Raw genomic sequence first — 26,806 nt, 5'->3', positions numbered from 1 at the left:
AGGAACCCCATTCAGCAAGATCTTTCCTCTGACAGGATCATAAAACCGTTCAATCAAGTTCGCTATGGTAGTCTGCAGCAAAAGAAACGTGTTGCATCCTCTACACAGACAGGCATGGCGGGGAAACACAAATTTTGAATGGTATGAGATTATGAGAAATTACCTTGCCACCGCCACTTGGACCGACCAGGGCAACCTTTGAGCGAGGTTGCAGTTTCAGTGTAATACCCTAAAACCGTAGAATGTTTGTACTCCAGTGAGCAAAATCCGTTTCCAGAACAAGGATATGATGATTCCTAAAGAGGAATGGTTATTAGTTATTACCTTGAGGACCATATGGTTGGGACGCGATGGATAGGCAAACCAGACGTCGTCTAATTCTACATCTGCATCTTCGTCTCTGCAACATACAATGGTTTTCAAGACTCACTTTTTCAAGTGCTTTTGACTTCGTATATGAGGAAAGAACACCCAAGAATCGGCTTCAGAAGACCTACAAGGCTACAACTCACCCCAAAGGGCATTTGTTTCCCGATTTTGGCATAGATGAGACGCGATCCAAGAGCTGGAAAACTCGCCTACTTGCCCCTGCAGCTTTCATCGCCACAGTGTATGATCCAGATAGCCCGGACACTGAAGATTGAACTGCAAAAAGGGAAAAGGAAAGTTACATAATAGTGTATAAATAACAAAAGATTGAATTTAATCATGCTTTTTGGTGTATTTACCATGTTAAATTCATTTACAGATATTGAGGTGAAGAAAAAACCAAGAGTTTCTCACCTGTTAGGCTATAAAGAATGAAAGATGTCAGAGCCCCAGCTGTGATTGAGCCATGAATTCTCAAAGTAGCTCCATAAAGAACTACAAGCATAGCCGGTAGCCTTGCTGCTGCACTTAGGCTTCCATAGAAAAGACCAACTATTTTCTGCTCAACAAAACATCAATGGATTTGACTCAAACTCTCAACTCACTACAATAGACACATTTATTTTCTTCATTTCCCATTGCCAAGTATAGATGAGGGTGGAGTTTAATATTGAGGAACTTACAGCACGAGTAAGTCCAAGACTCAAAGTATTGTCCACTTTCTCTGCATACCGCGATATCTCATAATCTTCTTGTGCAAAAGATCTGATTGTGCGTATTGCGCCAAAAGCTTCCTAAACAGCAATAACAACATTCTATTACAATTTACAAACAGCAATGAGCATATTCCTAGTGCAGATGATCAAACACCAAAGTACTTAGCATTTAATGTACCACAAACCTTTCTTCAAGCTTCACTTTCTAAGGCTATCCTTATTCCAAAAATTTCTCACTTTCTAAAATGGGTCCCACTTCCACATCATCAATTTTGTATATAATAAAATAATATTAAAAAAATAATAAATAAAAAAGACATCGTCCTTTTCAGCAACTTTTGCAGCTTTTTCTCTCATTAACAAATTCTCTCTCCTATTTCTAATTTAGCAAACTCTCTCTCCCATTTCAATACACATCAGCATAAAAAAAGAATAAAAAATGTATTATCTCTCTTCCATGTCATTTAGAAAGGGGTAAAATTTCTGGGATGGGGTTAGCCTAAGCTATTCAATGATAACCACTTTTGTGTGCTTTGTATGGCTAACTAGAATATCTAGGCTAGCTTTCTGCAGGATTAGCTCAAGTGATAGACCACCTGACCTAAAGTCACCACTCTAGCGGCAAGGTGGGGGTTTGACTCTCACCACCAACATCTTGGAGTTAGGGCTCCTCAAGCTAGAGTTTGGGCCCTTAGGATCCCTAGATTTGAGAATGGGCTCCCCAAGTTGGCGGAAGTGTGGAGATGGTTTCCTTGTGTGCAGAGTCAACGACATAGACTGACTGGAGGCTGCTTGGGTTCCTCTAACGACTCTTGGGCAGGGGTTCTAAGGGCTTAGGATGGACGGGAGGGTGCTTGTGGGTTCTAAGGGCTGGGATGGATCCCTTGTGCGCAGCGTCAACGACAATGACTGACTGGGAGGGTGCTTGCGGGTTTAGGATGGGCTCCCCAAGCTACAACAGGGACTGACTGGGAGGATGCTTGGGCAACTCCTACCTCCTCCAATGACACTATTGAACAAGGGTTCTAGCGGCTTAGGATTAATCTAACGTAAGCTTAGGAATACTTTTATTCCAAATCCAGGTGGAATAGTAGTACCAATATCAGTGGAGCAACTAACCTCAGCAACTGATGAGGCTACTGCTGCAGCTGCTTGAGTCTTGTGGGAAAGCTCACGCATATACAGCCCAAATCTGCGCATAGCAATTGATATGGCTGGAACAACTACTAACCCCAACACTGGATCATAAAACATGGAAGACACAACATGAATACATATGATTTTGAAAACAAAACAGAACACAAAAAAATCTATGCCTGATTAAAGAGTTGCATATATAGCCATTACATGTTAATTCCCATGATGTTGTAAACATGAATCCTACACCAATAAAAGCAGTAGAAAGATTCTTGAGAGCCCCTGAAAGATCAGTCGTGGCTGCACTCCTTATGATCTGGGTATCTTCAGAGAGCCTACTAAGGAGCTCCCCAGTTTGAGCAACATCAAAGAAGGCTATCTCCTACAATTATGAATCAACCCTTTTCAAAACATAAATTTCATAGGTTAGACAGAAATGATACCTGGTAACTAGAAACATGAATAGAAGTCGTTACTTGGTAAATAAGGTGGCTGAACAAGTCCTTTCTCAAGCGAGCCACGACCCTTTGACTAGCAGAAGAGAACAACCATACACGAAGCGCCGTGCAGATAGAACTGAAAGAAGCAAAAATATTTTATAACTCCATTAGTGCCATAACAATCAAGGTGGATGACATGGATAGGAATTTAAAGAGCCATTGTGTTTACTAGAGTCCAGCTTCCTCTAGTGCAAGATTCTAGTAATGTTATCGGTTAAGATCAAACACTTACCGCTACACCAAAAACTATTTAAACAAGTGGTATCAAAACACATGTCAGGTCCGGGCTAACAGGTGCTAGGGGGCGAAGGTCTAAAGGGCCAATTCTGGGCTGACAGGTGTTGAGGGAATTGCAAGGGGGAGGGGGGGGGGGGTCTTAAGGGCCAAATCCGGGCTGACAGGTGCTGGGAAGAATTGTTGGGGGCAAATTATTATGTGGACCATAACAAAAAGTACATTTTTAATATACTAAATGTATATTATTTTTGTACTAAATGTACATTATACAATATAATGTACACTCTGAACAAAAATAATGTACATCCCCTGAATACAATGTACATTATTTTTGTACTGAATGTACATTATTTTTGTACTAAATGTACATTATTTTACTGTAGACAAAATATGGTCCACCCAATAATGATTGATTGTTGGGGGGCGGAGGTCTAAAGGGCCAAGTCTAGGCTAACAGGTGCTGGGGGGGGGGGGGGGGGGGGGGGGGAGAATCGTAGTAAGGGGGGTGGGGGAGGGGCGGAGGTCTAAAAGGCCAAGTCTAGCACCATCGAACATGTGGCGCGGGGGAACTAATAACTATAACTTTTGGCGTAAAGGTAAGCACTTGATCTTGATTCTTGACATCATCCATATACGTGAAGTTTAAGCAATTGATTCATTTTTTGGATGCTTGGAGGTTGCATTGTACCTCAAAAGATTAGCAGACTACATATCTCTCTAGGCATCTGTTTATTTCAACCAAACTAATTAGGGACTTACCCAACTATGGCAATAAAAAATATTTCTAATATGGTCTTTCTTACATCTCCTAAAGCTTCAGATTTTTGTCCATCTGTTTGGATATCCCTTGAAACAATATCGATAATCGTCCCCCCAAATTTTCTCTGCAAAACAGACATTTCAACGTCATTGAAAGAAATTCCCGAGATCTTTGTGCTCTGGTGGGGAAGACAATCCTAATGCAGAACTACTTACAATCAATATACCAGACGTCGATGCAAGCAAGAGTGCCAGTGTTGCGAGAATCAACTTCCCCGCCTCAGGTTTGGCCTGCAAATAACTAGTTAAAAAGCTGGGTACACTGAATTATTGAAGCTGTATCAGAAATTCATTGACTAGAGGAACAATATAATCCCAATTCCCAATTACTTACTAGCGAAATCACTCGGCAAAATCCTACATTTGGCGCCTGAATGGTTTAAGACAAAGTTATTAGCTTCTTATAATTGAAGTATGTGTTCCATCTCAACTGAAAGGCTAAACTGATAGTTGGACTGCACATTTATGTTTATATATTATATGCTCAACACTCACTAAAACAGAAAATTCTTGATGAAATTTCAAATTACCAGCACTCTATCTCCATGCTCATCAAGGTCAGTTAGCTGACCATTCTCCACTGAATCATACACCTTTCTCCCAGCCTGTTAACCATTGAGATTATACATTATCACTATATCAAGATGGGCAAACTTTGGCAAAGTAAGGATGCATATATGGTACAAATGGATAATAAGGGCTTGTTTTGATATTACAAAAAAGCAGTTTTCACACGATTTTCAGTGCAAATGGAAATTATAGACTTAATATACAAGAATTGAGAAACTAAATATCCTTAAGTACTCAACTGGTTATTAAAAACCTTACTTGTCTGTTCAAGAGAGGAGCTTTCTCACTGCCAAGGCCATGGCCGGGTGTTCCTAAAATCCTGCCCATGTATGCATTCCACCTTTGGACTCTGAGGGTCAAGGATATATATATATATGTCAGCTCAAATGCAGCCCCGCCTAAACGTGCGGCCGGTGCTGCCACACCTTTAGGTATGCATAAACGCACTAATAGTGTTAGGAAACGCACCACAATGAAATGCACCACAAAACGCATCATTAGGTATGCATCACCACAAAACGCACCACCAAATGTGGGGAGGTATGGTGCATTTTTTTGGTTGTGTGGTGCGTTTTGTAGTGCATTAGTGCATTTCATTGTGGTGCATTAGTGCATTTCATTGTGGTGCATTTCCTAACACTCAATGGCGGAGCCACATGAAAGTTGCCCCCCACCCTCCCCAGTCCCCAACCATTTTTTTTTTTAAAATTAGTATTGTATTTTTTTGACCCCCTTCACTAAATATTTGTTATTTTGCCCCGCTCCAAGCAAGCTTTTGGGGTAACTTAGTGGATTGCTAATTTGTTATCTAGTTAGTTTTTTAATTTGCAAATGAAATACATTACAATTGTGTTTATTATAATAATAAATTGTCATTTTGCGATCAAAATATTTAAATTTCTGCTACTTTAATCTTTGTCGTTTTTAATTTGCAAATGAAATACATTGCAATTGTGTTTATTATAATAATAAATTGTCATTTTGTTACCAAAATCTTTAAATTTCTACAATTTTAATCTTTGTCTTTTTTAATTTGCAAATGAAATACATTGCAATTGTGTTTATTATAATAATAAATTGTCATTTTGCTACCAAAATCTTTAAATTTCTATTACTTTTTTTTTTGAATACTACCGACTCTATTACAATGTAGTATCTGTTCATAAATTTCTACTACTTTAATCTTTGTCTATTTATTCTTTTTTTTCCCCCAATTTTAGTTAATTCAATTGATTTGTCAAAAAAAAAAAAAAAAAAAAAAAAAACACTGTGAACATCAGAAGTTTGAGTTGAAATAAAAAAGACACAAAGAATAATTGATCTTTTCTTTAAAAGAAAGAATTCTAAAAATTCAACATCTCAAGTAAATTCATTTACAAGTATTGAGTCATTGAATTGTGGAAGACGTTCCAAATTTTAGTAAATTTGTAATATAATGATGTATTTTGAAATATGTTAAATAAATATTAATATGTTTTATTATTCTCTCTCAAATTGTGATTGGCCCCTCTACCAACAAATCCTGACTCACCCCTGTTAACACTATTAATGCATTTTTGCATTCCCGACCTATTAGTGCGGCCGCACGTTAAGTCCTGACCGCACTAGAACTTGCCCTTATATATATATTGGAAAATTGAGATTGAGTAGCTGATGCATCATGCATGGAAAATGCCTTCACATTTTGCACTTGAAAATTGTCCGTTTAGTTTTGAGAGGCCACTTTCGCGCCTTTCTGGAAATGGACAGTCTTGACTTTCCATTTCTTCTACGGCTCAATAAAGACATCAAATCTCTTAATTTTTTTTTTTTGAATGCATCAAATCTCTTAATTTAAGAGTTCTATTACGCAGAAGAAAAGTAATTTTTACTTCCTTATTTTTATTCCCTATGTGGCAACAGTAAGATATATTTTTCAAGTAGGTTCCAAAAATAAAATAAAATAAAAACTAGAGCTTATTTTTAAAATGTTACTTTGAGTTGAGTTTTAAAATAAACTTTTTGTTATAAATATTATTGATTTATGGCCATTATCTCCCTCAAACCCATGATCTTCCCCATTTATGATATTATTATATTGTAACTATTATCCTTGTGATGTATATATGTTTGTTTCAATGCTTAATGAGAAAGGGGGTTTTGATTCTGGAGTTGATTCATTCTTGATCTTTCTGCTCTTTCCCTTTCATAGATACCATCAAACTATAACACTTTTGTTTTAAGGTATAATTCTTTCACCAAATATAATTTATAAGCTCTATCAAATATACTATAGATTTGGTCACCATAAAATTAAAGGACTACAATTATGATTTTAAAAAGAGTTAATACCCAAAATCGTCTTCGACTATAGTGGTTTTTCTCAATTTCGTCCTAAACGACTTTGGTGACCTAGTATCGTCCCAGACTTTTGTGTTTCGCTCAATTTAGTCCTCCATTTGTTATTCCGTCAAATTGTTGTTAAATTTTGGGACAATTCAGTAATGTCAATATTGATCTCTCTTTACTTTCAACTTGTGAAGTGCGAAATTCATCTTTCTTGTACGAATTACACCCAGAATTACTCCCGGACCTGCAAATCAAATTTTATATTTGCAGTTTTAGGAGTAATTCTGGGACTAATTCGTAAAAAAAAGGGATTTCGCAGTTCACATGTCTATGAGTAAAGAGATGCCAATATTAAAATTACTTAATTGTCTATTTATTTAACACCAAATGGATAGAATAACAAATGAGGGACTAAATTGAGCAAAAATACAAAAGTATGGGATGAAATTGAGCGAAACATAAAAGTCTGGGACGATATTAGGTCACCAAAGTCGTTTAGGACGAAATTGAGAAAAACCACTATAGTCGAGGACGATTTTGGGTTATTTTGTAAATTTGAATCTATCACAAACATCGAAAATGATATAAAGTTATTATTTAACCAAAACTAGTATTTTTACCTGTGCATTGCATGAAATGAATTTGTTATAATATTTTAAAAATATTTAAATCAATATAAAATTATATAAATAACGAATATTATATAGTGCAATTGATTAAATGAGTTGAATCAATTATGTTTTCTAATATTATAACAACGAATATTATTCGTCGCTAAGACGGATTTTTTTTAACACTGTAGCAACGAACTCTCAATTCCCGCTAAATTTACAACCTGAATTTTTTAGTATTTTAAGTTTTTAACATTTTAAACACTTTAGCAATGGATTTGATCATCCGTCGCTACACATAGCGACGGAGACGGATGATCAAATCCGTGAATCATAAACAGAAAAGTTCATAATATGTTGGCTGGATACGAGATTTGCGTAAATCAATATTTGGACCCCAGAGAAGGAAAACTGACGCAAAGGAGTCCGAGTTTGTGATGAAATAAAATCGATTCTCTAGAGTCCGACTTTTTTTTTTATTATTGTTTTTTAAATAGATTCGGACCCTTTTGGTTCGAATCTATTGAAAAAATTTATTAAGTTTTTTTTTTTTTTTTTTTTTTTTTTAAGGAATGCAACGAATGTATTCATAATATTTTTTGTCGAAGAAGGTTCAGTACGTGTCTATACTTGATATTAAAAATTGAATTTAGATGAAAAATTGGATAATTAAAAATATTAAAAAAGCATTATTTTATTGATGATTCAAAGTAGGACAGTTGGGGGAAGAATGAGTTGTCCTCCGACAATACCTACATCTTCTACTTCGATTTGAACCGAAGTCCATTTCATTTGGATACCTACGCGTGCGGCGCTGTCCTCGTTGATTTGGTTGCCTAGCAGAAATTGGTGGAAGGCAAGTAACTGGACCGGTACACTGAATTCTTTCGTCTACGGGGTAAAAATTACCGGCATAACAGTTCCTGTAATTTTCAACCGAGTAAACATCTGGCACTAATGGGCCGAATCCTTGCCCTCGGTAATTGCATGCTGCAATCACATGTGCACAAGGTAAGCCGTTGACGTTCCACAAGCCGCAGTTACACGTACGTTCCGTTAGATTCACTTGAAAGTGATATTGTTAACTTTGGGAAACATAACCAGTATTTAGGGCAACACCATAGATTCCGAGGGCGTCATTGTAACGTTGAACGCTAGCACCGCTTGCCTCATTGTTTCGAGCTGACAAATCATCGGTAATGTTAGTCGTGAATCGCAGGCCGTGTTGCTGCATCCCCTCTCCCGCAGTACGCCTGTCGGCAAACATAGTCCGTAACTTGTGAAAAGTCATTCGGACTATTGCCGTGACGGGTAACATCCGACAACACTTTAGTGAATTATTTAGTGACTCAGACGGATTGGTCGTCATGATACCGTACCGGTGACCATCGTCGTGAGATAATGTCCACTTATCGACATCAATGTCGGCAAGATAGGCGTATGCAGCGGGCCATTTGATTTGGATTGCGTGCATGTGTTGAAGGAATTGATCCCTTGTCACAGCAGTACCAGCTTCCCACACAAGTTTGCGTAACTGCCTATTTCTGGTCACCCTTGACATGACATTGCTGCGAATGTGTCTTAGGCAAAACCGGCGTTTGACACGGCCCCCCTTCAATTGTTCGACGGAATTAAACGCCGCATCGATTCCAGCGTGTCTATCCGAGACGATGCACATGGAATTGTGATGTGGAAAGATATTTTCGGCCAGAAGTCGAAGAAACCAAGTCCAACTGGCATTATTTTCGGAGTCCACGATCGAATATGCCAGTGGATAGATTTCCTTGTTGGCGGTATATCCGCAGGCTAGGAGGAGATGACCTTTGTACCGGTTGTACAAGTGGGTACCGTCAACACAAATAACCGGGATGCAGTAGCGGAAACCATCTAATGCGGGCTTGAACGCCCAAAATGCGTACAAGAAATTTGCGTACCCTGTACCCCTTTCTGCGTTATGTGTGGTCATGATTTCCACAATGGTACCTGGGTTGGACAGTTGCAACTGCCGGCAGAATTGTGGTAGCTCATTGTATGACTGCTGGTAATTCCCGTACTGCATTTCAATGCATTTGTGTCTGGCATACCAAGCTTTCCGGTATGAAATGTCGACACCAAATCGTTGTCTCACATCTACTTGGATGTGTTTTATTTTGTACTGTGGATCCGCAGTGATCTTTGAAAAGATCAGATCACATATTAACGAGCTGGTGCACAGTTTGTCCGCCGGCCGCTGGTTGAATTGAACAGTGCACTGATGGGGCTGAGTGCACTTCGTGACCTGCCATTCAGTAGACGCCCCATGCAACTTCTTTGTGGATAATGTCCACATGCAAGATGGTGTTGAGATATAATGTGTACAGGAGACCTTCCAATTTGCCCTTTTTTTGTGGTTGGTGATGTAGTCCCGCCCGTGCAGGATATTGTATGTTCCTACTGCTTTTTTTAGGGTCGGAAAATCCGGGAATACCATTCCTTTTGCAATAACATTTGTGGAGGGGTCGTATGATAGGGTTTCATCATCGTCCCTCTCCGTAAAGCCGTATGCGAATGCAGTTGTTGTAGGTGGTATCGGTGACTGGTAAGACGGGACCGCAGAATCTGGCAATCGATGACCCCGACCTCGATTCATTTGAGTATTTACATTCATTGAATCGAAGTCGTATGGAACTGACTCCTGTATGTCTTCGTCGTCTGTACTTCCTGAACCCTCGGACAGTATGGACTCATAAGGTTGATACGTGGCATCACTTTCTGATGAACTTTCCACCATTGTTGACTCTGATGGAAGTTCCTCTGGTGGATCGACATCGTTAACTCCGAATCCGCCACCATAAATATCTTCTGTTTGAACGTACACATGTAACTCTCCGTTTGGCATTGTTTGTCGTATGAAGTATTCCCAGTCTCTTTCTCGCGCAATGTGTAGTAGATAGTGTGTGCTTCCCATTGTAGCATCCACTATCACTCTTCCAATCAGCTCAACATTGTCCTCAATGTTGATTCCCATTGCTTGTCTGATCATTAACTCCATAGGAATGAGTCCAATATTAGATGAATAGATGGTATTGGAATAACTACTCGAGGCTGGAGTGAATAATTTATCTGTGGCGGTGCCCCACTAGTTTGTATTTCCCCACCCCAAAAAATGAAAACATATGTAGATATAGCTGCCATTTTAAAAAAATTGCAGTTTGAGAAAATTCAATTTGGGTCTTTGTAAATATGAGATTCGCAAATGTTGTGGGGCAGTTGTGGGGCAGTTGGGGTATTTATAGTACTGTACTAGAGTCCGAAATACTTATATTTAAATGTCCCTAACAGCTTTAGTTGTTTGTATAGTAGTGTTCTATTTATAGTAGTGTACCAGAGTGTAGTCTCTATCAGCTTTATGAAAGTGTAGTCCCTTTCACAAAGCATTTTTTTATAAAATCACTTTTCAGTTAAATAAATTTCGTGAGACTCCAACTATTGTGAAGTAGTAATTTTTTTTTAATTTTTTTTATTGTGATAGTGTTGTCACTATCAAAAATGACATTTTATAAAATTAATTGGAGTATGGAAGGAAAATATGATAGGGTTGGTTTATGCGTACAAAACATAACACTTAAACACATGCCAAACAACAATGGAGTAAACTCATGCAAATATTTATTCAAACATTATGTTAACTTATTTGGAAAGTAGATGCTTAAATTCTTCAACGATTGCATCCAGTTTCATCGCGTGCTCGTGATTCTCACGTGCCAGTTCATCTTGCATACGAGCTAAGATTTCCTCATTTGGTACGGTGGAGGTGGAACTTGAAGCGGAATTAGAACTGCATGGTCGGGAATCATGTCGTTGACTACTTATGAATCTGTTGAAAGCTTGAATGGCTTCATCCCTCGAGTTGTATGATTTATACAAGTTGTCGCTATAGCGATGCACTTGAGTTTTTGCGTCCTCCCAATTGTCATATATTCCCGGTTGGCGACCAACAAACACAACATAGGTTTTACCCTAATAAAAATTATATTCATGTTAAAGACGAAATTTTAATTAAAAAAATGAGTAAATAAAATTATACCGTACCATATGAATTGTTCAGACGAAGATGATGAATGCTTTGAAGTTGTAGAATGGGAACTGCAATCTGAGCAAGTAATCTTCAATGTGAGCAGGTTGCGGTGATGTATAGCAGGCTATATATAGGCCTATAAAGAAATTCTGACAGAATATATTCCCTTGGATTGCTATGCTGCCATAAGTGTGAGAAGACTAGTCATTTAATAGGAAATGACCATTCGTATTGCTATTGTGAAAAAGTATTACATTTTCGAGGTAAAGACAATCCATTATATTATTTCTGAGACGAATATCTATTACATTTCCGAGGTAGAGACAGTCCATTTTATCATTTCCGAGACGAATATTTTATTTATTCACGTGAAGTCTGAAAATATATATATATATATATATATATATATATATATATATATATATATATATATATATATATGTAAAACTAAAAACGTACGGTATGCGTTTTACCTTTAAAACTAAAAACTAAAAAAACGCACCATAATGGTCCGATTTTAATTATTTTTTCGTTAAAAACGGACGGCAATGGTCCGATTTTTAATTTTTTTTCTTGAAAAAGTGAAAAATCGGAACTTATTGTTCCGATTTTTAACTTTTTTTTTTTTTACAATCGGACCGCAGTGGTCCGCTTTTAGCATTTCGCGGGTCATCTCTAACACGCTTATACCCGAGGCGCGATCATTTCTGAGAAAAATATATTCCCGAGACCAGTCATTTTATCGTTTTCAATAAGAATATATTCTCTGAGAGATTGTACTACTATTTTGAATGACTGTGAGATGACAATTCCTTTAATACGAATGACTAATACGAATGACTATTCGTAAAATAAATTATTGTATTGCAGTATAAATACATGCAACCATCATAATAAAGAATATAACATCAGTGCCAACATATTTTTATTACCACAGATATTCTAATTTTCAGTTGTTTGTATACACTACGTTGTGAGAGATGGAAATCTGGACATCATACAGTTGTAACGAATTTCAGCTACCGAACGGAGTGAAAATAGTTAGATATTTTATTCATACAATACACAATCAGTGTTATTGTATGTTCTCATTAATGAGAGAGCAGGGACGAACAAATTACACGTTTGTCGTTTCACAAACGTGGTTAATGGTAATGAATGTTTTAGGGTTTACCATTACATTCCCAACGAGAATAAACACCGGACGTAGAGCCGAGCAATTTCTGCAGAGTTTTATTGATGGTGAAGTTGGTTATCAGTTCCACAATGAGGAGATCCGATGTACGAGTTACAGTTGTTTAAATTTTATTTTTTCTGATGTTATTTGCGGATGTATTATGTTTTTCTAATATGGTGTTTCGATAAACAATGCAGTCTGTAGATTTACTCGCACACTCGGAGTTCATGACAACATTTTGGGCGGCACAATAAGTTGGTTTATCGTTCAGTTCGTCGGCCCATGGTTCTTTGCATTTCCATACTGCATGTTTCAGCACCTTGTTGAGCACGTCAACCGTACTGCACTACTATATCACGGTCCGTCCGACCCGTGGGAGTTGCATGTTGAATCAATGTCTTGTTACGAAGACGCTGAAGAATTTCTTACTGCTTATGGAATTGAAGAGCATGACCAAATAGTCATGCGACATGTTGGTCGTTTTCAATTTCAATTTTTTGTCATAAGAAATAGGACTCAAGTTCAACTACAACATGCCCTAGGTGATGGGGACAGCCGTGACATAGCTCCTGATAGTACTGGTGGAATAATTGCTGTACCAACGAGGTCGAGCATCCATCATAGTGTTTCGATTGAATCACTAATAGGTTGCCGGACATTATTGATTGATATCCATGAGTTTTCTCGTGAACAATCGCTACTAATAGACTTCATTGCTGCAACGGTAACTGAGAATGACTTCGTTGATGTGGTACATGGCACTACCACAATCAGATTCCACAACGGTTACTATCAACGTGCGTATTTGGAATTAGCGGATACCATTTCCCTCTTCGACGGAGCTCATAGTTTGTTGTTTTTGAATTTTGAAATTGAAACTATAAACTTAATTGTATTCTCGCGTTGTGGTTTGGAAGGCCTGTATAATCATTTGTGGTCCTTTCAGATTTACGATTACGCACGATTAAATGAAGAACCGTAGAATGGTTCTACCTTAATGTAATGCATGAATCGGACACTGATTTTCGAATTGTTAATTGACTTTCGTATTTAGTGCAATTAAAATTTTTGTTGATTTGAAAATTAAAAAAACAAAAAATTATTTAATGCAAAAATCGGCCCCTCACTGTCCGAGTTTTTAATTTTGAAAAACAAAATTTGAATGTAAAAATCGGCCATTCACGGTCCGAGTTTTTTTTATTTTAAAAAACTAAATTTTAATTCGGCCCACCTATTTTAAAAAACTAAATTTTAAAAAACCAATTGCGCCTGTAATTGTTGATTCGCGGCGCACCTAGCTCGACCACCAATTGCTGGACCACCACGCATGTTGGGCCTGTCTCGACGACCATCTGCACGCCGAGGGCCAAATGGTTCATCCAGCATCGGGGCCCCAAAGTATTGCTGCGGCGCCACGTGCAATAGGAACTCGTACTCAGTATTGATCATCATATCAGTACTCCGCTGCTCAACATCCCTAATGAATGCATCACGATCGGCTTCCGGATTGTCGAGGACCTGATGGGAATCTAACCTCAACCGGTTGAAAGCATGCATCTAATTTAAACAAAATGCGTTAGGAATTATTACGAATAAAATAATAACAAATCTAAATCTATTCCAATTAATGCAAAACATTAGTAATATACTAACCGCATCATTCAGCGATGCGGCACACTGCACGAATCCCTGGTTACCATAATGCGAAGGGTTACCAATAAGCCGTCGACCGTGCATGTAGTACCATGTGTGGTACCCATCCACAACCTGCGGTCGATCAGTTCTTTGCATGTGGATAACCAAATCATACCGAGCATTCCAACGGGCCACGTGCTCTGCGTGTTTTAGTGACCAATTAGTCCGAGACCTACCCCGTTGGTCCATATCGTGCAACCGTTGGTCGTACACCACATCTGCTGGCACAACCTGCAAACCATTAAATTGCCTGCAGAACCGGTCAGGGTGGTGATATTCCACCACGTGGTAAAAAATAAGCGGAACACGAGCAGTCCACAAATTCCTCCCCGCTGTGCAATATGGGGGCAAGGCATCGAGATAGTCATCGTAAGGGGTGAAATTAAACTGCATAGAAAATATAAATTATGAACTGACCAAAATAATATTCCATGTAAAGGTATTCATATTCATAAAATTACTTACTCTATGTTCAGCTACACGATCTAATTGATCGCGATAGGCTACGACAGTGTGCGTAGGCACTGATAACCAAGAATGCCGACAAACCCACCTACAACAATGTCAAAGTAAATAAATACTACTACTTCAATATTCAAACATTGATGCAGCCAATTTAGAGATCGTTACCTGTATGCAATAGGGTAGTCAGCGATTTGGTTGCACGGCAATACACCTTGCGGCTGAAACATAGGCAGCCTCTCCCATGCCCAAATCTGGACTAGAAGAAGACACCCATACACTGTACGTTTGTCGGCTTCGGAAGCTCTACACAACGCCCTGTAAAGACATCCCAGAACAGCCGAACCCCAAGAATATTCACCACAAATATACAGATTATTAACGTATGGGAGCAAGTACAATTTATATTTCCCTTTGGTTGCGTCGGGAAATAAAAAATCGTTTAATAAATAATAAATAAAACGGCGGGCTGCCAACAACACTTCTTCGTCTGTGCTGTCCGCATGAAGATCCTGAATGTCCGGGACAGCTGTCCCGTTAATCATGGTGGTGGATAGGAACCTATCGGCTGGCTCAAATCCCAACAGCTCATTGCACATTAATTTTACTTCTGCCGGGGTGCCGATTGTATCCTCACCCGTCACCAAAAGTCCGTCGACCTTAAGGCCGAATAACACTTCAACATCTTGAAGAGTTATTCCAACCTCACCGAAGGGCAAGTGGAAAGCGTGGACCTCCGGCCTCCATCGCTCTAGAAGGGCAGTAATAAGCCCATGATCCAACTGAATTTTGGGCAACTGAGAAACACCGTACAAACCAGCAACTCGCAGCCATGCTTTGACTCTATCATCATTCACGGCTGCACACCTAGTCAACATATCGTATTTAACGGCTTTAAGTTGAAAGTCGTACGTTGGATCCGTCCAAATTGCCCTACTACGGTGACGGGTTTGAAATGGTAACAAACCCTCTTGTAGTGGCCCGAGATGCACTCGCCTGTTGTTAGCCATTCCTGTATCAAAACAATTCATAATACTTACAAATTAAGAACATTATAACAACTTCGAACAACAAGTTACGCAATTAACAACACGACAGTACATAAATAAATAATTTCGTTAAATACTATCAAAATAAATAATAACATAAATAAATAATTTCGTTAAATACTAACAAAATAAATAATAACATTATGGCAAAACTCGGAGCAGGTTAGTCCGAATTTTTTTTAAATCGGACCAAAATGCTCCGAATTTTTTAAAATTTGTAAGACTCGGACCATAATGGTCCGAGGTTTACAATTCTAAATAAGCTCGAATTTTTAATTTTTTTGCCTTCAAGGGACGCTGTAATATAAACCTTTTTTTACCAACTACTTTATTAAATGGGACGCTGTAATATAAAACTTTATTAAATGGGACGTTGTAATATAAACCTTTTTTTTACCTCAAATATAATACTTTTTTTTTTCTCACATAACATTCGGTTCAGTTTGTACCAATATTCATTGATGAAGTACATAAATTAAATATTTTTTGAGATTTTACCTACACTAACATTTTCTTTTTACATATTTCTATGACATTGAAGATATATACTTATACACTCCTAATTTTTTTTATTTTTTTATTTTGGTTCAGACTTCATCACTCCAGAGAAATTATAATACTATACTCAATATACTACTTAAAATGGAGGCAAATCAAAAAAATAAATTCTGACTTAACAAATACAAAAATAATAACTGCATTTAAACATAAAAAATAATTTATAAACGGCATTTAAAATATATATATATTTCCCATTCAGTAAATTTCTGATTTTTCTAAAACAATATAATTATAAACGGGGATATAATCTACAATAAAACAACATAACAAAATAATAAATAATGCGGTGTATAAAATATGAACCGACTAAAATAATATTCCTCAATATAATTTTTTTTTTTACCTCAAATATAAACCTTTTTTTTCTTACGCAGTGTAAAACAACTCAAATATAATTTTTTTTTACCTCAATATTGCAAACTGTAGATGTTTGGGAAGATGTTTGAGAAGATATTTGGGAAGATGCAGTGCTGATCCAATCTAAATGCTTGAGAAGTGGCTTGGGAAGAACCTTTGAATAACACAAATATGTTGAGAGAGAACAGCTTTGTGAAATGGCTATGAATCGCAATCAGTAGAACAAACAAATATGTGGAGAGAGAACAGTTTTGTATGGCTATGAATCCGAATCAGTAGAACAAATGCAATTGTGGAGCATTCTACATTTTATACTCATACATCCGAAATAAGCATGCATGCATTGTAACATCATGGGGGAAAAGTCCAATAAAGCTGTTTAACATTTAAGTTAAAGTTTCATTGGGAAGGGAAAGTGTCTGCAAAAGCTTGGGGTTTGACCAACACCATGCATTGGGGTTTGGGGCGGTTGTTGGGAAATTAAAATCGCCAATTTATTCAAAATGCGCATTGGGGTTTGGGGCCGTGGGTGGGGCGGTGGTTGGGAATTAAAATTCCGCATTTTAATCAAAAAAATCGGATGCCAACCCTCCGAGTTTTGATCAAAAATCGGATGCTATCCCTCCGAGTCTTGATATTCACAAATTAGGACTCCAACCTTACGCTTTTCCCTCCCTTGTATCCACTTTTTCATGCATGCAATTTTGAGATCCACCCAATATATCCTGCATCACCGGCAAATGCACCCCAAATCCGTTGTAAAAGTTACGAGCGGAGAGATTAAGCCGATTTTTTTTTTAATATAGCGGCAGATTTTGGAATCTGTAGCTACGGATACTCAAATCCATCGCTAACATTAACAAAATACGCTACAAAACGCTGCTGCCTAACCCTAAGGATGTATCAGCCACTTCTCTCCCCTAACACCCACTGCCATCGCCCACCGCCGCTATTTTCTTCCGACTGCCACCACCGACGGCGCTGCTTCTATTCTTACCGTCGCTTCCCCTGCCGCCTAGCTCTATTCTCTGGTATGTATTTGTTTATGGCTTGTATTTTGTGCTTATTGAATTTTTTGATTTGAGTGTTTATGCGTTTCTGTATGTGTGTGGCATCTGTTTGTTTCGCTGTTAATCTGCTGAGATAAGGCTAGAAGCTACAGCCTGATCTCATTCATTCTTAAAATTTAATTAATTTTCTATTCGATACCGACTTTCTTTCCAAAATCTGTTACTATTAATTTTTCCAATCTCATTCCATTTTGTCCATTTTTACATGATTTTTTCATAGGAAGAGTCTGTAAAAGACAACTTGGTGAGGCAATTAGGAAACTGGTATCTACAGAGATACATATTTATATCTGCTAATAATTAATATAATTGGATTTAGCCCCTTTAGATGTTAGTGAAGGATCATGAACTGGTTTCCCTGTACAACCATTGTCATAATGTTGGGAAAACGTCATTTTTGTTTGACCAATTGCACCCCCAATTTGGATCAAGATGCTTAATTACAAGGGGTGTTGGTTCTCACTTCATTAACTAATCTGATCTCCAGTTCAAAAATTAGATTTCTTGTTTTAGGTTTTTCTTGAATTCAGTTACAAGTTCTATTGTTAATCTTATTTGCCTTTTCTAATCGGCAATATTAAGTTCAGCATATCTGGTATCAACATCATACCATTCTGGTGTTTCAGTCCAGTTGGTGAGTTCACCAAATTATAAATTTTTCCCTACATTCACAACATGCTAATTCACTGAATTTCCTGTTTTTTTTTTTTTTTTTTTTTTTTTTTGGTTCACCTGTTTCTGGTGCTTAGGATGCCACAGTTTAATGTAAAAGATCATTACATTAATTCTGTCAAAATTCCCTTTTTGTTCATTCATGTTTTTATTCTCAAAGTTTTGAGCTTTCTACCTGATTGATCACGGAATTTTGGACTGACAATGTCAGTCTGATGATTCAAGATTTTTTTATTCATTGCTATACACTTTTGGGGTATGACAATTTGGACCCTTTAATGACAATTTGGGTTGATCATACCATAGTACATTAATTAATGTTCAATTATTGCCTCTGATATACATTAAAAAAAAATGCAGGTATTTACTATAACATTTAATTTTTCATGTTTCTGTGTACATTTTGTTCGTGGGAATGCAGAATTTTGGGTGTTTTCTTGATTTATGTTTTTTTGGATCTTACATGCATATAATGATACTATACAGACTGTGAAAGAGCTAAAGAAATTATATATTAACTGACCAAAAAAAATGTTTTTAGCCTAGTAGCCTAGATAGATTCTGCTTTTAGCCTGGATTTTAGCTTAAGAACGGAGAAAAAAAGGCTACAAGAATACCAATATCATCAAAGAGAATGAAAGATTTGCTAATTTTTCTAAACTCAGGAAAAAATAATCTCAAAAGTTTAGACGTTAACCAATGCAACTCCAACCAAAATAAGCACCTCATCTATGGCAATTTATGCTTAATTAGTGATAAAGATTTTAGAGAATGAAGCAAAATATCTTCCATTGATATTCCGCAAAAAGATTGGTAAAAACATTAATAATATGATAAGCAACCATGCTGAACAGATGTTATTCATTAGTTGAATAACTGAATAAGTTATGACAGACCTCGTTGGGAGGCACTTCATTAGAAAACGTGGGCTTGGCCACCATAAAATATAGTCATCTGACGACCAGTAGATGCCACTCCTCTCTGGTTGTCATGAAATAAATGTGAACTCTCATTGTTGCATTCATATTACATTATAAATGATTAACAATTTTCTATTACCTTACAAAAATGATTAACATATAAAATTTTCACTAAATTATAATGCAAATATTGTAAATGTGTAGTCATAAAATTTCCCAAACATTTGAGTTATTAGGGATATTTGTTTATTTATCCCACACTAGTTGTTTGTGGAGTAAATTATAAATAACAAAGGGATAGGGGTCAAATAAACCCTCCAACTATATAGCAAAGTTCAATTAAACACTCGAACTAAAAAAAATTTCAATTAAATCCTTAAATTTGTTAAAATAGTGCAATTAACCTATTTGACCTATAATAGCATGTAACCTTCAAGTCACCTGCCATGCCAATTAATATTTTAAGGTTGTTTTTTAAAAAAAAATTAATTATATTATAAACAAATTTAAAATAAAATAAAATAACGCCAAGGGGCAGGCTGGCAGCTTGCCTAGCCTGCTGCCATGGCTTCTCCATGAACGGAGAAGCTCCGTTCATGGGCTAGAAGCCATGGCTTCTCCATGGACGGAGGTTCTCTGTTCATGGAGAAGCCAACATGCTTCTCCGGAGAAGCTCAAGCCATGGCTTCTCTTCTCCGATCCGTATATGGAGAAGCCAGTGAGCTTTTCCGTCCAGATTTGGACGGAGAAGCTCGCTGGCTTCTCCATGAACGGAGAAGAGAAGCCAGCGAGCTTCTCTTTCAAATGTAACGGTGTCGTCGAACGATGAATCCGACGGCTTATTCACCACTGGCGACAACGAACGGAGAATTCGACAGCAAGGATGAATACGGCGCGGCAGCTTCTTTTTTTTTTTTTTTTTTTTTATAAATATTTAAATGAAATGCCATTTAAATTAATTGGTTATCTTTTGGTAACTTGGTAAAAATGATAATTGCACATTTTTAACAAATTTAAGGGTTTAATTGAAGGTTTTTTTTAGTTGGAGGGGTTAATTGCACTTTGGCATATACTTGAAGGTCTATTTGACCCTTATCCCAATAACAAATGTGTCCTCACAAATAGCTTAAGCTTTTTATGGTATGCATTTTTTTTTAGATAAATAATCTATCTCTTGATTCATTTTAATTTAGCATGATTTGAAGAAACTGGGTTTGACAGTAAGGTATATATTTTATTTTACCAAGTGCCTACTAGGTATTGCGAGCTAAAAATTTTGAACTTACAAGAATTTTCAAGTTCTTTTTGGGTTGATAAGGTTTGAACTTACAAAATTTTCATTTATTGTTTATTTGTCAGCTAAACAGCTGCCTGTGGGCACTGGCATTTGTGTTTTCTCCAGCTAAACCTCTTATGTGTACCGGAGGCTTATGAGAATATTATTGTTTATTTGAATCTCTATTTGAATGTCTATGAGGATTTCTTCGAATGATTTCTGTCTCGGTGAAATGTAGTTTCGATTTTATTTTTTAAATGATGTAGTATTGAAAAATATTTTGAAATAGGTGATAAATACCAATGAGTTCAAATCGTCATTGGATGTATACACGAATGAGAAATGGTCTTCTCACTGAGGAGTTTTTGGCTGGTCTTGAAACTTTCATCCAATTTGCTACTAGTTGGATGGACGGGGAAAGAATTAAGTGTCTATGTACTCAGCGCAAGTGTCAAAATACCAAGTTTTTAGATGTGCCTACCGTGAAATACCACTTAGCAAAATATGGATTTGTATCGGACTACTATGTTTGGCGCTTCTATGGTGAGAGAATTGTGAGGGTAGATGTTGATCGAGATGTTGGTGGCCCATCTCAAATGGCCAGTGAAGAAGCATCTAATACTTACCACACAATGGTTATGGATGCTGTCGGTCTTGAATTTAATGTGGATGAAATAGAAAAATCGCCAAATCCTGAGGCCCAAAAGTTTGATGACATGTTGAAAGCTGCAAATCAAGAATTGTGGCCTGGGTGTAAAAAGCACTCGCAGTTGTCTCTTGTAGCTCGACTTATGAGCTTGAAATCAGAGAATCACATATCAGAAAAATGTTTCAATCAAATCGTTGAACTTATGAAAGAAGTTGTTTCGGAGAATAATCTAGTTCCTGACAACTTCTATGAAACCAAAAGGCTATTTAGGAGTATGGGGTTGTCGATTCAGAAGATAAATAGGATGAGTGAGGTGGCCGGACCTGGTACGGAATGTTCTCGACATACCGGAGGATCTAGATCTGAGCACTATCACAAATTGGTAATACATTTAACTTAAAAATTTATTATTTGTATACATTTTACAAATTTAGTATCATTTTATTGTTGTGCTTGTTTAATAGCGAGATGAACTTCTAAAGGGCCTAATTTGTTTGAGTGCTTTGAGCATATACACAAAAAGAGGAATGGTATATTCGTTGATGAGAGGTCAAAGAGAATCGTTGTAAATATAGCATAATAATCATATATCATATATTGTTAAATAGATAAATTCTTATGTCTTTATATACTTCTTTTATTTTGTATATGTTTTTAATTGTAGGAAGAAATACAAACACGACATGACGCTGCAACGCAAGAAGTTGAATGGTCAACTGAGCCACCAATTATAAACATGTCACATGGGTATGTGGATGTTGTTGGTGGGGTAAAAAAACAGCGTATTTATGGTTTGGGAATTAAGACATCCTCATTTATCAACAAGAATAAATGTAGTTCATCTGCTACTTCACAACTTCATCAAGATGCAATGAAAGAGATGGTGAACCAACAGTTAGAGACCATGCGAGCTGAGATGGAGGCTAAACTACAAGCTGGAAGAACTCAAATGCAGGCTCAAATAAAAGCTCAGTTTACAAGTTTGATGGATGAGTTGCGTCCAAGTTTGATGGATGAGTTGCGTCGCAACGACATGCTATCCACTCCTATGCCACAACCTCCAACTATTCAAGCTGAACATTCTGCTAATTCAAATGCTAAAAACTTAGGAGATGATTAGATTATGTTTATTAATATTTTTGGTAATGTTTTTAACTATTTAACATTATACAATGTTATACTTTTGTTATTGCTATTGAGTTTAAATGTTTTAATATAATATATTTTACAATTATATTATTGAAGTATTATATTATAGGTTTAATGTAAGTATATGATATTAATTAGCGGGTAGATTTTTTTAAAAAAAAAAAAAAATTTAGCGATGGGCAAATATTGTAGTAAATTTGTAGTTAAGTATCTAATAACAATAAAGAATGGCAATGACAGAAAAATTTATAGTTGAATTTAGAGATGGATATTTATGTTACTAAGTTGAGTTAAATGGCATTCAATTCAAATAATAAAACAAATTAGCGATGATAATTTTCGACGCTACATGTAGTGACAGACGATAGCGACGGAATAGGCCGTGGCTATTCCTTTACAAATTTCGTCACCAGATCTTCGTGGTAGGAATCGATGGAATATTTTGTCATTATTCCCTCGCAAGTTTCGTCATAAAATTCGTCGTCGGGAAAATATAGCGACAGATTATTTTTGTTTAGCGACGAAATATTCTGTCGCTAAAGTTAGCGATGGAAATAAATTGCGTCGCTAGATTCTAGCGACATGCTTTGTAGTGACGGACGAATTCTATTGCTAAACACTTTAGCGACGGATTTTACCCTATTGCGACGGAATTGGTCCGTCGTTATATCCGCATTTTTTTTGTAGTGACAAGAAATTTAGATGAAGGAAGAGTTTTGCTATAGAGAAAACACGTAGGTTCAAAAGCTTGTAAAATTCATCTTGCTACTTTTTCTTTTTTCTTTCGTTTTTCATTCTTTTTTCCTTCCCTCTCCTTCCTCTCTTTCTTTGCTTGACTGAAAAATTTTGACAAAAAATTCAAACAATTGGAGATGTTCTTAAATGTGGAGGTAAAAATGGAATTAGAGATAACGGTGAGGAGGGAAAAGAGCCTCAACCATCCTTCTTTTGGGGTCACAAAGAAGTTACAACCACTGTTTAAAGGTTCACACTAGATAAACTATGTTCATATGTAATAGGTCACAAACCACACATAAAAACTCAGCCATCATTCTTGATTGTAAGAAGTTGATGACAAAATGACAATGATAAGAGTGTCCTACACTTTGATGGACATATATAAATTTGTATGGGAGAGATTTCACAAAAATAAGTCATTTCTCAAGTTTTCAAACAAACCTTTACGGGGCATTTGGTTCAATGAATCTTGGACTACCTTAGTAATGTAAGAAATGTAATGTTATATTATCTTGTTTGGTTCAAGTTATCTGAAACCGAAGGTAATGAAATACTACTGATGAATGGTGTACCAAGCTGACTAAATGGACTGACCCAATGAAATAACTTGATCAAAGAACCCCAAGAGGGAGGCCCAATACGAGACACAATAAATGAGTTTTGATATGATTAGACATACTATTCATAATGTTCCAAGGATTGGGTCTATCTTGTACAGAGACCAATTTCAATATGATATAACTCCTAATATGAAGCAGTATAGGATTTCTATTCCTTGTAGGACTTCTAGCCCAAAATATGTATAAATAACCCCTACACATACATTTACCATCCCAATACATTAAAGAAAAAAAAAAAAAAAAAAAAAAACCCTAGACATGGGGAGGGGACAAGTAATTCTAAGCAATACAACATATTTATTCCCTTCATATATTTTTTCTATATTTTTCTCATATACTCGTTATTTTATCAGTTGTGTTGGGCGGCCGTTGACTGCCTAAAAATCATAAAACCAACAAATGCTATGTAGGATTTGCAGTAATATTTAGGAGGCGTTTGGTTTGCGGAATGTGACATTACCTTAGGTAATATGATTACATCTTGAAAGGTAATGTGGAATTTTGAGAATGTAAAATTACTTTGTATGTTTGGTTTATTTTATTATTATTATTATTATTATTATTATTATTATTATTATTATTATTATTATAAGAATTAGTTTTTTTTTTTTTTTGATAAACAAAGCAACTTCATTAATCAAACCAAACCCAAAATACAATTGGGTGGAACACCGTCCCACACACCAAGGACAGACGATGAAACAGTCGCCTGTGCAAGCACATGAGCAACCTGATTCGCTGACCTTTTGACATGGCAGACCACAACGCCTCCAATGTCACAAGCAATCAATCGACATTGCTTTATGAGAAGACCTACATATGAAAGATCTACAGATAAGGAATTAAAGCCTGAATAGAGGTTTAAGCAATTTGACTCAATAACTACATGGAAACCATTACGGGTCTTCAACCATGTAAGAGCTTCCTTTATGGCCATTGTCTCAACAACATATGAATCCCAAACACATAGAAGTCGACCTCCGTAGGCTGATATGAATCGACCATCATGGTCACGACTCACGAAGCACTGCACCAAAACCCATCCCATTCTCCAAAATGGAAGCATCAACATTGCATTTAATCTTGCCAATCGGAGGTGGCGTCCAAAGGGTAGTGGATTGGGGAGTGTTTTGATTCTGGGCTACGGGGGAATTGGAGCTTCGCCAAGCATTTGCCACAGCATCAACGCGACTCAATATCGCATCCAAAGACCAGTCTTTCGCATTCTATAGCTTATTGTTTTGAACCTGCCACAGTGTCTAGAACCGCGCCACCATCAGAATTTCTTGGTCCTGATCATGCATACACAACACACTCTCCACAAACTCAACAATAGAACGACCATTGAATACATCATTCACACCCCAAGTCTGACATGCAACAGGACATTCGCCAAAGATATGCAATATTGTTTCAATATCAGACTCACACAACAAACAACCCCCACCAGCAAAGACTCGCTTCGAACGCAACACTTCATGCACAGGTAATATATTCCGCATGCAGTGCCACATAAAATTCTTGACATTGGGAGGCACCTTCAGCTCCCATAATCGCTTCCACTAGGTAAATTGCAGGACTGGTAGTTTGCAGATGATACCCATGCTTGACAGTATATAACCCCCTTAAATCCCCTTTCCAACACCATGTGTCGTTATGGGCAGTTGATTTAGGTGTACGCATAATCCTTTCCACATCTTCCTCCACAAATATGTCACGCAACAACTCTTCATCCCAATCCCCAGTATTAGTTAACAGATTACAAACCCGAGTATTTTTTAGATGTTCAATGCATTTTGTAAGCAAATTAGGATTGTTCATGTCTGCTAGCCAGGGCCAACCCCAGACGAGAGTGTCTTTCCCATCACCCACTATACGAATCAAGCCTTGACGCAGGAGGCCTTGCCCGACTAGAATGTTGCGCCATAAAAAGCTGGGGTTATGACCAATGTAGGCTTTAAGGAAACATGTCTTCGAATAATACCTTGCTTTCATAATACGACTCACAAGGGAATTTGGGTTCACAAGCAATCTCCATCCCTGTTTTGCTAACAAAGCAACATTAAAATTATGGAGTCGTTTGAATCCCAATCCACCATTGCATTTTGGGATAGCAAGTCGGGCCCAACTCAACCAGTGAATATTTCTGGCATTACACATCGGTTTACTCCACCAAAAACTGTTGAAGATCCGCTCAATAGATTCACAGGTAGTATTTGGGAGCAAAAATACGGACATGGTGAATATAGGCATGGATTGTGATATACTTTTCACCAAAACCTCATTTCCCGCTTTAGATAATATTTTCTTACTCCATGAACATATCATGTCCCGCACTCTTTGTTCCACATACTGAAAGATGACTGTTTTATTGCGTCCAAGAAATGACGGTAGGCCAAGGTGACGTCTAAAGTCTGCTGTTTGGCGCACTCCTAGAACAGAAGTCAAATGAGTACACATCGCAGGTAAGGTATTAGTGCTATAGGTAACACTAGATTTTTCAAAGTTCACAAGTTGCCCAGATACAACACTATACTTTTGTAAGCAACTCTTAATCACTTGTACCTCATTATCAGTTGCCCTGAAAAATAGTAGACTATAGTCCGCAAAGAAAAGATGTGTGGCTGATGGAGCACCCTTGCCACCTTAATACCGTGAATATTCCCCATAGCCTCTTGACGTTGAAGCAGCCAAGACAAACCCTCGGCACATACTATAAACAAATAGGGCGATAAGGAGTCCCCTTGACGGATGCCCCTTGTAACACCCCGTGTTACGGACTCCGTATCCGGACTAATTGTGAAATTAATTCCGTTATCATATAATTAAAAAGGATTTAATTAGACTAGAATTCCCATTAATTAATTAGTATGGTCCACAATGAATCATGGACCCTTATCATTAATCAAGTCTTTAATTCTATTAGGAATAGGAAATGTGGGCCTTTACTATTCAGATTCTAGTTAGGACTCCTGAATCTATATATAGGAGATTAGAAAACATTTAGAAACCCTACCGCAATTAATTATGCCACGCGAGATATTCCCTGAGGAAACCTAGCAAAGGA

The 26,806-nt window shown here is 37.2% G+C and overlaps 3 protein-coding genes across 3 annotated transcripts; 1 reads left to right on the top strand and 2 right to left on the bottom strand.

Moving 5' to 3' along the window:
* Window positions 1–49: 49 nt before the first annotated feature.
* Window positions 50–4,675, bottom strand: LOC109162727 (ABC transporter B family member 27-like). Its single transcript, XM_019311411.1, has 14 exons — window positions 4,607–4,675; window positions 4,309–4,383; window positions 4,113–4,148; window positions 3,935–4,009; window positions 3,719–3,843; window positions 2,699–2,798; window positions 2,433–2,604; window positions 2,151–2,323; window positions 1,053–1,163; window positions 784–928; window positions 513–645; window positions 325–400; window positions 164–229; window positions 50–100 (listed from the first exon to the last, which is right to left on the bottom strand). Exons 1-14 carry the CDS (start codon window positions 4,673–4,675, stop codon window positions 50–52), a joined length of 1,407 nt encoding a protein of 468 aa, XP_019166956.1.
* An 8,954-nt stretch (window positions 4,676–13,629) lies between these two features.
* LOC109162620 (serine/threonine-protein phosphatase 7 long form homolog) lies at window positions 13,630–15,307 on the bottom strand. Its single transcript, XM_019311312.1, has 4 exons — window positions 14,847–15,307; window positions 14,682–14,769; window positions 14,175–14,603; window positions 13,630–14,078 (listed from the first exon to the last, which is right to left on the bottom strand). Exons 1-4 carry the CDS (start codon window positions 15,275–15,277, stop codon window positions 13,773–13,775), a joined length of 1,254 nt encoding a protein of 417 aa, XP_019166857.1. The 5' UTR covers window positions 15,278–15,307; the 3' UTR covers window positions 13,630–13,772.
* A 1,927-nt stretch (window positions 15,308–17,234) lies between these two features.
* Window positions 17,235–22,476, top strand: LOC109162622. Its single transcript, XM_019311313.1, has 3 exons — window positions 17,235–17,676; window positions 20,873–21,614; window positions 21,897–22,476. Exons 2-3 carry the CDS (start codon window positions 20,886–20,888, stop codon window positions 22,350–22,352), a joined length of 1,185 nt encoding a protein of 394 aa, XP_019166858.1. The 5' UTR covers window positions 17,235–17,676; window positions 20,873–20,885; the 3' UTR covers window positions 22,353–22,476.
* Window positions 22,477–26,806: the final 4,330 nt, after the last annotated feature.

Source organism: Ipomoea nil, unplaced genomic scaffold (assembly GCF_001879475.1).
Source record: "Ipomoea nil cultivar Tokyo-kokei standard unplaced genomic scaffold, Asagao_1.1 scaffold2957, whole genome shotgun sequence".
Lineage (NCBI taxonomy): Eukaryota > Viridiplantae > Streptophyta > Magnoliopsida > Solanales > Convolvulaceae > Ipomoea > Ipomoea nil.
This window is presented reverse-complemented; position numbering and strand designations above follow the sequence as displayed.